Source organism: Lytechinus pictus, chromosome 7, assembly GCF_037042905.1.
Source record: "Lytechinus pictus isolate F3 Inbred chromosome 7, Lp3.0, whole genome shotgun sequence".
Classification (NCBI taxonomy): domain Eukaryota; kingdom Metazoa; phylum Echinodermata; class Echinoidea; order Temnopleuroida; family Toxopneustidae; genus Lytechinus; species Lytechinus pictus.
This window is the reverse complement of record NC_087251.1, coordinates 20,101,845-20,115,665: the sequence shown is the minus strand read 5'-3', so window position 1 is coordinate 20,115,665 and position 13,821 is coordinate 20,101,845. Positions and strand designations below refer to the sequence as shown.

Sequence of the window (13,821 nt, the reverse complement as noted above, 5' to 3'; positions counted from 1 at the left end):
AAATCTTCAGTCATCACCAGTTTGAAAGGGGATTATTTACATGTTCTAGATGCATTTGCTTCAGTATTTCCCTTGGGAAAGTGAATTCATAGACTGAGTCGCTATGGTAGAGTAGAAGAGGTCAGCCTATTTCCAAATGAAGGTGCAAATATGCATTCTATGGAATAGGGGAGGGGTGGGGCAATAAGAGAGAAAATATAGAAAAGAGAATTGTATCAGCTTCATACAGATCAGAGTTCTCAAAGATTATCTTCAAAGAATTCAAGATTTGTATGGCTCAACATTTTAATGATATATTTTTAGAGATTCTTCAGATACTCTCTTGATGAATGGGTGAAAATGCTATGCACTGAATATGCATGTACATTATACCTTTCCTGTGAATTTCATATTTGATTCTGAGTCCTTTATGGATCCCTCTCATAAATCAATTCTGCTGCTGCTATCTTCTCTGTACTAATTGGTCCCCAGCTGTGCTTGGTTAGATTGTGGGGTATATAGATTTCAGATAAAGGTTTTACAATCAAATGCATGCATCAAAGCTAATTGCATTATTCTATTGTTACATGACCCAGTACCTGTCCAAAAGTATAACTATCATTTGTCCAAAAGTATAACTATCATTTAAAGGGGGAAAGTGTCTGCTCGATTTATGCTAGTAGTGTGTTGTTCACGTGTTTTTTCAGGGAAGGGACATTCGTTTAAGATTTGAGCTCACTGTTTGTGTTTCTAAAAAATTTGTAAATAAAAGGAAAAAAATGCTTATACTGCTCATGTAAAGGTGTACAGTTGATATTGATTTGATATTGAATTAAATATCTTTAAAATGCACATTAAAAAAAAACAGAAATCGATTCTGTGTGCTGAGTTTTATGGTTCCTCACATCTTTAAAAAATGTGCATTTTTCCCACAGATAAAACTTGGAAAACATTTATCATGGTAACTTGATTGTGTATTTTCTGTTCCTTTTTTTAATGGGGAAAAAAAGGAGAAAAATCAATTCCATTCATGAATGATATGCTTTTATCCAGGGTGCTACATAACTATTTAGAAGCACTTGCCTGGTTGGGCAAGTAAATTTTCAAATTGTTGGAATATACTTGCCCCAAAATCTATTTCACTTGCCCGAAAAAATCCTGAAAAAAAGTTTTACCTCTTCAAAAGAGAGTTTTGCAGTTTTATAAACTGTTGACCTTTTTCTCTCTTTTGACATGAACTGATCTACCTGCCATGACCAAAATTGGGTCAATATCATATCATATCGACCCTAATTTTGGTCATTCTACTGTGAGAATTTTGCTTGCCCATTTTGGGCAAGTAGTTTTGGTCTTACTTCAAAACACTTGCCCAACTCTAACTTTTACTTGCCTTCGGCAATTGGGCAAGTGCTTATGTAGCACCCTGCTTTTATCTATCATTTACAGTATAGTAGACCCTAAACATCTACATAATATCTTTTCATTTTTTTTTTTTTTACACTCAGATGTTGTTGTGGACCATCCCGATGAGAAGTCAATCATCACCTATGTGGTCACCTACTACCACTACTTCTCTAAGATGAAGGCCGAGACCGTGTCCGGTAAGCGTATCGGCAAGGTCATCAGTGGCGCCATCGACAACGACAAGCTGATCACCGAATACGACAAGGTTACGTCAGATCTCCTCAAGTGGATCAGGCAGACCATCGAGATCCTGAACGACCGGGAGTTCGCCAACTCGTTGCAAGGTGTACAGCAACAGCTTCTTGCATTCAACACCTACAGAACAGTAGAGAAACCACCCAAGTAAGATGTTGATGTTTTTGGTTTTGGGCTTGTTAATTGTTTTATGTATTTGCACCAGTGACAGTTGTTTTTGTGGAAATGTTTTAAATGATTAAAATCAAACTTAAAACCTGATCTTTAACTTATCCTGACATCAAACTAAACCATAAAATCTTTCTCAGTCCTTACTGTAATTCAAATGGGAGCAAATCGTTACTGGAGCAAATTTCAAATCACTCTGTTGGAGCTGTACTTTTAAGAATCCCCTTGATGTGTTCATAGAGTAGCCCGTCCCACATACATGAACAATGCTTTCTTCCATATCTGCTCTATTCATGTTCCTCTTTTTTTTCACTGAGGAAATGACTTGTCATTTTGAAGAAAATAACTCCTGGATGAATCCAAGAGTTTTGAATTTCCACCAGAATCCCAAAGAAGTACCGGAAACATTGCCACTGCCACAATGAGAGTGCAAAACCTGATAAGGGAACATTGAAAGGGATGATCTTCCCATCAATGATAGACAAAGCTGGCTCGCTGCCCGATGGCACTTCTGGAAGTGGAAGGATACCCTGTATCTTTGTAGTGTAGTTTGTGTCAATGTTGTATGTATCGCTCTCTCATGATCAAACCCCCTCACTCTCATGACAGGATGCAACCTTTCCTTCCAAATAGTTGACCTTTTATTCACCTTCAGAGCCCTTAAATAGGTATGCCTCAATGCCAGTCTGCACTTTCTCCATGTGCTCTAATGTGCTCAGGTGATTAACACCAGGTAACATGCCTTAAAGTGATTGGTTAACATTGGTTTGACTTTTAAAAAATCTGAGCTAGAAGGTCACACTTGTCACCTGTGTCTGTGATATGTTACAAAAATGAAGCCCAGAAAAAATTGCGTTCGAAAATAATTATTTGGTGCTTCAAAAATTGAAATATAAAGTGACCGAAAACACCATCTTAATTTCATCCCATACAATTATGTGTACTATTTAGGCGTCTATAAGACGCCTATTTACAAAATCGGGGTTTGCCTTGTAGTTTTAGCTTTTCATTCTCAATAATGGTTGTTTTCAGGGTTTATTAGTTCTAATACATGCACTTGTACACATGTTTTATCTTGATTTAAGAATTTTTTTAATCGGCTGCTCACAAAGTTAAACAATACCTTTGAAACCCTTTTACATGTAGGTCCGCGGACCAAAGGCAAAAGTTAAAATGTCGTTTGAATTGAGTTATGAATATTTACACTAGAAAAAAAAAACCCACAACACTCTCTATCCATATTCACTTTAAACTTTTTAAAGTAATCATGTTTCATTTAAGCTTTGCTGTAGATGGCATCAATGTACTTTGCATCAAAATCTTCTTGTCTGTTCATCCAGACATTCTCTCCTTCTAATTTCTGATCGCATGCTTCTATGGTGACGAAGACAAATATAGACTCTGGATTGGCAAACTTTCAACTTCTGCTCTTACGTTTGAGTAACGCTTGGCTGGGAGGTAGTGGGAGCTATTTTTACGATATTTCTAAGACTTAAAGAAGGAGCGCTGCAGTAGTGGTGAAATGTTTCTGCAAGATTGCTATGTTATACCATTCTTGAAGTAAATCCATGCTTGCGTGGAAAAGAAATCCAAAATTAGATTCTGCGTGTAAATCAGCTCTGACATTGAACATGATGAATTAATGAGAGATACAGTGTCTGCATACCTTGATCAGATTTTTTGTGTGAATTCTACAGATAGGGGATAAAAGTAACATGAGAAGATATTTTTCAATGATGAAGAACCCCCCCCCCCCCCCCAGATTGCTAGTTTCTCCCCTATATATGCATACATGTACATTGTACCTTGATAACAAGATTACTCTTTGATAATGCTTAGATATATGGGAATGGATGTTATATTTTCATACATGTATTTCAAAGAGACAAACCCCCCCCCAAAAAAAAAGGGGAAGCCTTTCCAAAGATTTTATTTCAGTGTGAATGATATCATGGACAATCGTGCCTGCACTGGCAAGTCAAGAGCAATAGGGACAGCTGGGACTCACAAAAGCTAGGGAATTATGTGATGGAGAAGTGTTTTGTTTGGTTGGGACTACCTTCAACACCACTCTGGATTCATGATGGATGGTGTTCAGTCAGTATCCCTCAAACACTGGCCTGTAATCTCATACCAGTCAGTCAGCCACAAATTAAATAAGCCAGACATCATGTGATGTTGATGCTCCAGCTCTCAGATCTGTCATTGATACCACAGAAAAAATAAAGATATTCTTCTTCAATGTCCATGTAGGCCTGTATAAGTATTGGTTAAGAGGAAAATAATTATGTTTATCAGTGAATGTACATATTTTATTTTGTTGACAAGGAAATGCATGTGCATGTACAGACAATTTCTTTATATAATTTTGTAGGTTTATCTTTGGTTGTATCAAAAATATTTCTTTTGTTAAGGGTACTTAGGAATGGCTGCATTGTTTTTTCAGATACATTGTACTTTAACGATTTAAAATTTTTATTAAATTATTATTCAAATGCTACTGATTTTTAGTGAAGGTAATTTATTTTTGGTTGTAATTCATTTATATAATGCATTTGCAAGCAGTTCAGATCTGTTAACAGGTAAAAGAAGAAAGAATAACAGATATGCATTTTCTTTGCCTAACACACCTAAAATCCATTGCAAATGAAGTACCTTTGAACAAACATGAATGTGTGAATGCTTGTGCATTAATCACAGACACAAATATACATTGGCAGACCCGAGCTAGAAAATAGCACTTAAAACATTAATAGATGGACATGCAGCACACTGGCATGCACAACTGTGTACTCAATTGATTCAATCTCAATGTAAATGTTGATTTTTTTTCTTTTTGTTTTTCATGATCTTCCTCCCATTAATCAATCAATACATTCTTGACTGTCTTTCTCGTAAATTTCTTTCTGTTTTCTTTAGCAATGCTTATACTTTTGTTTAATTTTGTTATTTAAAAAAATCTATTTTGTGTTTAATTTAGTGTTTGTATTTTTTCAGTCATTTATTTTTTTAACCAATTTCTACAATTATTCTACCATTACTCGGTCTTGATCATCATCCCGTATTGTGCATCTTACATATTACATAATTCTCTGTCCCATTGTTTCCCTATCCTTGTATGCCTCATATCTGCCATTGTATATTCCCATATCTTTCTCCATACCAATTCCAACCATTCTCATTTGTATTGATTATTTTTAGATTCATTGAAAAGGGCAACCTTGAGGTGATGTTGTTCACCATTCAGAGTAAGATGAGGGCTAACAACCAGAAACCCTTCTTGCCCAAGGAAGGCAAGCTAGTGCATGATATCAACAAGGTCAGTGGCATACATGTACCCTGGGGACTCACTGCCAGGGGATTCTCTGCCAGGGGATTATCCTCAATTATGATTGTTTGTTACCTTCCAAACATGATGAAATAGATTAAAAATTATGAAATAAACAATCACTTTGTTGTCATATAAATAATCTTGATTCAAATTTTCAAAGGAACTGAACAATGATGAAAGAAGATTACAAGAAATCCAGGTTGATAACACAATGTAAAATGGTGAACTTATTCAAATATGTTAATATTGGCAGGGTATAATTATTTGTTTTGAAAATGGAAGATTGTTACTGTGAATGTGTGATTTGTATCTGATTGAATAAATTATCAGTTAAACTGTAGATAATAACTCACAATTTTAATGTTATCTTTTTAGTTTTTGATATGATAAACAGATGTAATTCAAATTGATATGAAAGTGAAAAATTTGGAGAACATAGGGTCATGCAGTATTTCTGTACATTTCTGTTACATCTTGACCAATTTTATTGTGATGGTGAAATGATAGCAGGGTGTTATTGTAAAGCCTCTCAGGCTCAGTGTCATAAGTAAATTGAATTCTGATTATCCTTGTATGATGGACATTCTGAAGGACATGTGGTCTGGACATGACAAATCTCCATTCCATATCATTTTTCTAATGAGAAGATGATGACTGATGTCTCTGTCTCTTCCTCTCTCTTACCCCTCCTCTCCATCCTCCTCACCCAGGCATGGGAGAACTTGGAGAAGTCTGAGCACGGTCGTGAGCTGGCGCTGCGCCAGGAGCTGATCCGCCAGGAGAAGCTGGAGCAGCTGGCCGCCCGTTTCGACCGAAAGGCGGCCATGCGTGAAACATGGCTGAGTGAGAACCAACGCCTTGTAGCCCAGGATAACTTCGGCTTTGACCTTCCTGCAGTTGAGGCTGCAGCCAAGAAGCATGAGGCTATCGAGACAGACATCAAGGCCTATCAAGAGAGGGTGTTTGCCGTTGTGGCCGTTGCCCAAGAATTGGAAGAGGAGAGGTATCATGACATCGAGAGGATTAATGCAAGGTAATTTTTTCGTTCATTGCTCTTCATATTCTGATTATTTTTCATTACTCTAAATGAAAATCCAAAACGAAACAATGTGAAAAATGTAAAAAAATTCATGATGTAAAGTACATTTATCTATTGACAATTTCAAGAAATTGAAAGTATATTGAATAAGCTTTTTATCAAGACTTCTTTTCCATCTTTTCTTAATCTTAGTAAATAATTTCATTTTTTACCCACTTGTAATCCCTCAGATTTCTTAATAAGCATCAATGTTGCAAATGATTTTTTAGGTCAATCAGAATGAATTCACCAATAATGAATGGTGAATTTAGAGAATGAAGTAAAAAAAAAAGTTCTATTGATTCTATTGATGGTAATAAAAGGAAATGTTAAAGAAAGAGACCACAAAACTTATTCAAATATTGCCTTACTAGCATGTTAAAACATCCTTTTTATAATTTTTTTATGAGAAAAAGAAAAATTCAACCAACATCAAGAATTAGTTGTGTTTCATTGTATTTCATACATGTATTAAAGTTGATGGTGAAATAAATGTGATGATTTTCTTTCAGGAAAAACAACATTCTACGCCTATGGGATTACCTGATAGAGCTTCTGAAGGCTCGCCGTGTCAGACTCCAGCTCTCATTGGACATCCAGAGACGATTCCAGGAGATGGAACTTCTCCTAGACTCAATGGAAGAAACAAAGGTATGAAATAGGATCATGTCTTGTATCTATTCAAAGTTTTCAGTGCTTCTAGCCTAGTTGGCAAATTTAGAAGGGAGTCCACTGCATTACGTTTGAATGAAAAAACATTGCATACAATTTTTAATCATATTGTGATGTACTGGACCCAGGTGAGGTGAATGGGGATGTGGCAGGAATTTATTCCTTGTAATGTAGAGCATTTAAATGCTGCTCTTTTATAGCCAGGGTAATTATGTTGCATTTATTGTAGAATGCTTTGAGATAGTGTTATACCCTGTATAAGCGAGTATGATGATTATTATTGTGATTAATAGTAGTTGATGATGTTGGACAGAGATTATCAACAAATGTGGTGCCCAAGACCATCTTATATTACCCCAGCAATACTGTGTGCATCTTGAAATCCAGGTCTGTGACTGTTGATTTTAATATCCAAAGATGAAATTTAGTTTTGATTCACTTGAATTATCTAGAGAAATTACGACTTTAACTGAACGAGCAACATCAAGGATCACATGTAAATAAACCAGAAATAGGTGTCAGCAAATACAACAATTCCTTTGTGTAATAAAGTACGAGCAGAGAGGTGAATAAGTCATATTCTTTGATTGAATCCAGTACACTCTCCCTGTACATATCGTTGCTCATAAAGGTACATACATATTCTTATGGTATGGTGGCGAGGTGATGATATTGGTCATAACTTTCAATTTGACTCCAATCCTCCTTGAGATCATAGGAAGGTGAGGGGATTCCGTTCTTGGGTATTATGACGTCAAACAACTGCCCAAGAAGAAAATTGTCTATATGAATTGAACAATTGCTCCTGTATTGGTCTTCATTACTATGTACCTGGTAGTTGTGGTGGTCATGGTGGTGATGGGAAGGACTTGTTGGATTGAATTTTATGTTGGTCAAGTTTATGATTGGAGTATATTGGCTTTAAGGTTTGCCTGCCGATTTGTTTCATTGAGGATTGTACCATTTGTGTCAACACGACGATGGTTCCAGCTAATTGATCATGCGATCATGGTAATTATTTGTGTGGTATCTAAGCAGGAGTCCCTTTCTTTGATGCTACAAGGGATGTCTTCTTGTTTTCCCTTGTCAAAGCATATTCTTTCTGTGAGAATGAGTTCGAAAAAAAATTCAATTCTTTAGATTTTATTAACCGTGTTCATTTACATTTTGACATCATGCGTGATATGTACATGTATGTGAACTATATAACACTGCTCCAAAGAAATGAATGGTGAGAATCTATTCCTGGCCACAACACCGATATTAGGTTATTGGGAGATCTTGATGGTGTACATTTGGTTTTCGCGAGCTGGTAGAATATATTGCAATTTGATATTGACCTTTGATAGCTGTGAGGATTGACCAAAGAAAATGACACTTTCAATTTCCAGGTGCTGCTGTTATCGGAGGACTATGGCAAGCACTTGATGGGGGTTGAGGATCTCATACAGAAGCACAACATGCTGGAATCCGACATTGTGGTGTATGGTGAGCAAGTCACCAACATCAACAACCAGGCTGCCAAGTATATGGACCCCAATGGACCGGATGGTTCAGGTATGAATGTCTCCTTTACTCAGTGCATTTCTTTGTCATCATTTATTGTTTTCATATTGTGTATTATTGCTCTTATGATATACCTGATTCTTATTATGTGTATGCGTGAGTGATGTCTACAAGTGTTTTTTATTTTCTTTGAAATGTAATCTGGAGTCATGTGTTGGATATTCATTCACTTGATGAAGATGAAACTATTAGGTGGATATTAGAGCGATGAAAATTGTAATTTGGAATATGACCTTCTGAAGTAGTTATTTCAATATTGATATACTGATGAAATTTGGAATTTATTTGTTACATATGAAGGAAGCTACTTTTTAATACATGATAAATAGGTGCATGTACTGTACTTGCTTTGTGTGTTATTTTCGTACCCTGTTTAACATAGTTGTTCATATTAAATGAGAATGAAACTCTTGGAGCAAGTTAGCTTTTGTGAAAGCAGAAAAATCAAAGAATAAGATCAACAAAAGTTTGAGTAAAATAGGACTAGCAATAGAAGAGTTATGAGCATATGAATGTCGAGATCACTAATGCTATGGAGATCCTCCCATTGGCAATGCGACCAAGATCTATGATGTCACAGATGAACAACTCTCCCCTTTTGGACACTGAAAATATACTCCAAAACATCTCTTTTTGCTCATTCTAATCATATGACAAACGATTCATCAATGATAATAATGTTGTGAAACCTCTGTACTTGTCCTCTCATAAAGAGAACACCTCACCTTGTGATGGACTCTATAAAAGTGACAATATAAGTGAAATAAGTACTAAAGTAATGAGGGAGTTGTACGTGTGTGACATCACAGATCTTTGTCGCATTGCCAATGGGAGGAACTACATGGCATTAGTGATCTCAATATTCAAATGCTCATAACTTTCTTATTATTCATTCAATCTTCCTCAAACTTTCAACAATATGTTTCTTTGATTTTTCTCTTTGATATGGATTCAGCTGGTTTCAAAGGTTTCATTCTCCTTTAAGCTTAAAATTTCAAAGTTTGGTCATTTTCATAAACTGGTCATAAGTAACAACCCCTTCTGTTATTTATGAGATTTGTATATTGAGGTTTGTTGGTGTTTATTTTTTATTTTGTGGTGTGTTTGTTTTATCAAAATCTATTTGCTTTTTCAATAATTTAATTCAGAAGTGTACAAATTTTGGCAAATTTATAAGGCAAATATTTACACTCCGTGATGTATGTGAAGACAGGTATAAAAAAAAAACATATTAATGAAGTATTCGGAGAAAAAAAATGCCAGAGAGATCTCCATGGAATATAAATAAAATCAGTTCTATGATTTTAGATAGATGGAAAATGAACGAAACTTACAAACCTGCTCCAGTATTCTTGTATTCTTAACTACTGAAAACAAAGATGAAAATATTTTACTAGTATGTTTTTAAGTTTGGAGAAGTTTACGATGATTTAAAATTGAAAAGCAAAGATTACCACTGAGGCACCAATTCATCTTTTTAGCCTTGTGTGTTACTGACAGGATATATACAATTAGCAGTTGATTTATCCTGTGGATTATCATTCAGTTAACACATGTCTGGAATTTATTTAAACAGTCAGGGTCAATGAACTATGAATACATGTACCTCATTCATTCAATGAAAAATTCAAGGATATCTCAATGTATGTATAGAGAAACATGTGCATGTTTAGTGGCTTTCTAAAAGAAAGAACTTTTATTTGTGATATTATTCTATTTCAATATTTTTTTCTCAAATGTGTGATCCTGGCCCATTTTTTTTATTTTGCATTTTCATTGCTTCTGATTCTGAAATTGAAAAAAGGAGATAATAAAGATGCTTAGCAAATTTCTTTATTACCTGATTTCCTTTTCATTCTGATTTGCTTATTTTTGTAATCAAATGTATAGATATATTGAGAAGTATATATTTTCGTAATTTCTTCTTTTTTTGGTAAATTAGAAAATATCGCTTGTTTAGAATCTGTGAAATTGCTTTCTAAGTCATTCTGTGCAAAATGTGACATGCTGTCTTATGATACTGTTATAATATCAAAATATTCCATCTGAATGTGATATTCTGTGTAAATATTGATATATATTTTCAGTTGTGTATTTCCATTGTATGATTTGTCTTCAGGGTACCTGCCGGTTGATCCAGAGATTGTCGGAAGTCGCATGAACCACCTAGAAGAACGCTACCATGAGCTTCAAGAACTTGCCCGTCTCCGGCGCGACAAGCTGGATGAGTCCCTGCGTCTGTGGCAGTTCTTCTGGGATCTTGCCGACGATGAGAACTGGATCAAGGAGAAGCAGCAGATCATGTCATCAACGGATATTGGACATGATCTCACCACTGTCAAACTCCTACTCAACAAACAAAAGGTAACCCTCCTATTTGATGAAACGTTGAACCAATTATGTATGCTTTCTTTAAAGCACTTTCTAGTACTAATCAGAACTATTAGAATTGTAAAGTTTACATCATTTTGACAGAATCAGAGGCTGGATATTGAATTTTGGTTTTAACGACTTGTTTTATCTGACAGTACCCATAGAAACTGTGCTTTTTCAGCCAATCAAAATCAAGGATAGTTGTCAGATCTGACAACCTGTTGGACATGCTCCCCTTACCTTCCCTATTATCAGGTACTAAACTGGATTTAAATCCTGAATTAGAGTTGTGTCAGTGTAAAACAAACATGGGTCATTTATTAGATCGTTTCTAGCCTTTGAAAATATTCTTTAGGTTGTAATCGTCTCTAGTAAACTTGAAATTTAATGTCCATGAATTGTTGATGACCCGTTATCTATAGGCCTTGGAGACGGAGATATCGGGTCGTCATGCACAGCTGGAGAGCAACATCCGGGTGGGCGAGGACCTGATCGCAGAGGAACACTTTGGAGCACCAAAGATTCAGGACCGTATCACCGATGTCAAGAACATGTGGCAGAGGCTACAGGAGCTGGCTGACCAGAGGAAAGCTCGTCTCCTCGAAGCTGTTGACCTCTACCAGGTAAAGACAAATTCTCTCTGACAGCTTGAAAAAACAATCTTCTGATGATGTTGAAGCTATCTTCATATTTTTCTTATAAATCTGCAACAACCTTCTTATGTTATTCTATATTCTATCTACTCCAAGTTTATTTTAAAGACTGTATTTATTCATGAATGTTACAGATTGGGGGGGGGTTAGGGGATGGTATATGAGTGATTCTATACTCAAGATTTTAGAAGGTGATAAGGATTCTTGATAGAAAACAAAAAGAAAATATCAGTTGTTGCCTTGATATTTCATTGTTCAGTACTGTACTGTAAAAATGCAATGATTGCTTCAACCTCCTGAATAATTGTTTTCTTTAACAGTTCTTTGCTGATGCTGACGATGTTGACACCTGGATGTTGGATACCCTTCGTCTCGTTTCAAGCGAGGACGTTGGAAGGGACGAAGCCAGTGCTGAATCTCTACTCAAGAAACACAGGGTAAGAACATTAGCTCATGTACGATCAAGGGGATCATATTTTTACAGAGTTCTAGTTAGAGTATCAATATTGAAATACTGGGGGGGGGGGGTCTTCTCTGTCTTCAGTTATCTACATTTTTTCCCGTCAATTTATTAGTCCAAATTCGTCAACACCAGTGATGTAAAAAGTATGTTTTGAAATCATGTTATTTAAAAAGCAATTTTGTCTACTCAAGAGGAAAGAGCTATTAGTTAAGCTTGTTTGATTATTCAAATAATGAATCTTCGATGTTTCATTTTGAAATTATAGATATGTGCTGCTTGATAAAGAAAGTTTATTTCTGTAGGTTTCATATGTAGTTGTGTTTTTACCTATTTTCTATTTTTGTTTAATATGATTCACTCAACTAAACCTGCCCCTATTGTGCCATACTTGTTTAATGCTAAATGTGTAATACTTATTGATGCAAAGAATGAGTTCTCAAGGCTATTCAATTCGGTAGTGCCTATTTTATTTGTTTAGTGGTTTTATTTGATAATGGAAAAACATGTTGTGGTAAATATTGATAGATAATCAAGGCTAGGTCTGCATTGTTTTGTTCTGTTTCATAGTGATTTCTTAACATAATTTAACTTCTATGTTGCATACATGTATGTACATGGCGTTACATTTTTCTTTCATTGATTTGTACATGCCTGTTGCAAATACGAAACCAGAGTATTCATGGCAAGACCGATGTGAGTTTAGAAGTGGTGTGGTACATATATAAAACATAACATTGCAGTTTAGTGTGAACCAATATAGTCATACAAACCCAGACCAAACTCCCTTTATATTGTGTGAATGCAATTTGCATGATGATATCAGATTACAAGAATAAAGTGATACTTGTATTAAAGATCTTCTTTATATCACTGTAGCATTGTGGATGACGATAACTCACTAACCAGTAATATTTGGATTTAAGATTGCTTTAGATTTTACACATTTGCATGGATTTACTATATGATTCCTTTAACACAAGTTTATAAGTGACCTATAAAATTGGTATTATTACACTGGGAATTGACAATTGTATGAGCATCTACATGTACATGTGTAATGCCCAATTTTTCAATGCTGATATTTACGATATTGCAACGATTCGTAAAATAGGTGCATTTCTAGGTTTCTTGAAAGTAACCTCTCATTTTGGCCATTATTACCTTGCACTTTAAAAATAAAAAATAAGGTTAAACTTGATATTCGTTTCAAAATGTTCGTTAGGGCATAGATTTTCTCACACTTTCCAAAGGTCTGCATCTTATTCATATAGCCATTTTGAAAATCGGATGTCTTGTAGACTATGGGAATGAGTCACATAGATAACATGGCCGCTGTGTTTGCACAATGATACAGAGAATGTCAATAACATTATCAGAAGGCCTTCAGAGCAAGGGGTATACTAGCATTACACATGTACATGTACTGTGCATTGTGGAGCTCTACTGTTCCTTTCCACAGTATTCATGGGATGAAGATGATTACAATACATGATGAGGTTTCCTAACATAACTAATGACAGTGACACAATGTTCAAATGAATATATACATACATGAAAAATGAATATTTACTGAGGACATTTTATTAATCATGGTGATTTGAATGATATTACATGTTTGCAAGGTATTATATACCCGTAAAGGCGATACTGTAGGATGGATTGAGTACTTCCTTGCTGTGTGATTTGCTGTGAGATGATTCCTAATATTTTACCACCACAATTCAGTTCCAATATTTCCACATGACATAGATTGTCTTGTAGATGGTCCACAATACCTCCTGGTGTGTTATTTTCTTCTTATTTCTTAAATGAGAAGTCAAAATGATTAAGAGAGAGAGAAAAAAAAAATGTTAGCATTTAACATGTTATGATTTGATCC

At 35.3% G+C, this 13,821-nt stretch overlaps 1 protein-coding gene across 3 annotated transcripts in view; it reads left to right on the top strand.

The window, feature by feature from the left end:
• The window catches only part of LOC129265421 (spectrin beta chain, non-erythrocytic 1-like), a 60,549-nt gene that overhangs the window by 22,760 nt on the left and 23,968 nt on the right, over positions 1–13,821 (top strand). For 2 of the 3 annotated variants that reach the window (XM_064102171.1, XM_064102170.1), the window contains exons 6-14: positions 1,485–1,785; positions 5,008–5,125; positions 5,848–6,170; positions 6,728–6,866; positions 8,279–8,444; positions 10,573–10,817; positions 11,249–11,449; positions 11,800–11,916; positions 12,615–12,635. In XM_064102171.1, the coding sequence (XP_063958241.1) occupies positions 1,485–1,785; positions 5,008–5,125; positions 5,848–6,170; positions 6,728–6,866; positions 8,279–8,444; positions 10,573–10,817; positions 11,249–11,449; positions 11,800–11,916; positions 12,615–12,635 (1,631 nt within the window). The remainder of the gene's footprint in view (positions 1–1,484; positions 1,786–5,007; positions 5,126–5,847; positions 6,171–6,727; positions 6,867–8,278; positions 8,445–10,572; positions 10,818–11,248; positions 11,450–11,799; positions 11,917–12,614; positions 12,636–13,821) is intronic. The other variant, XM_064102172.1, reaches the window with a different exon arrangement.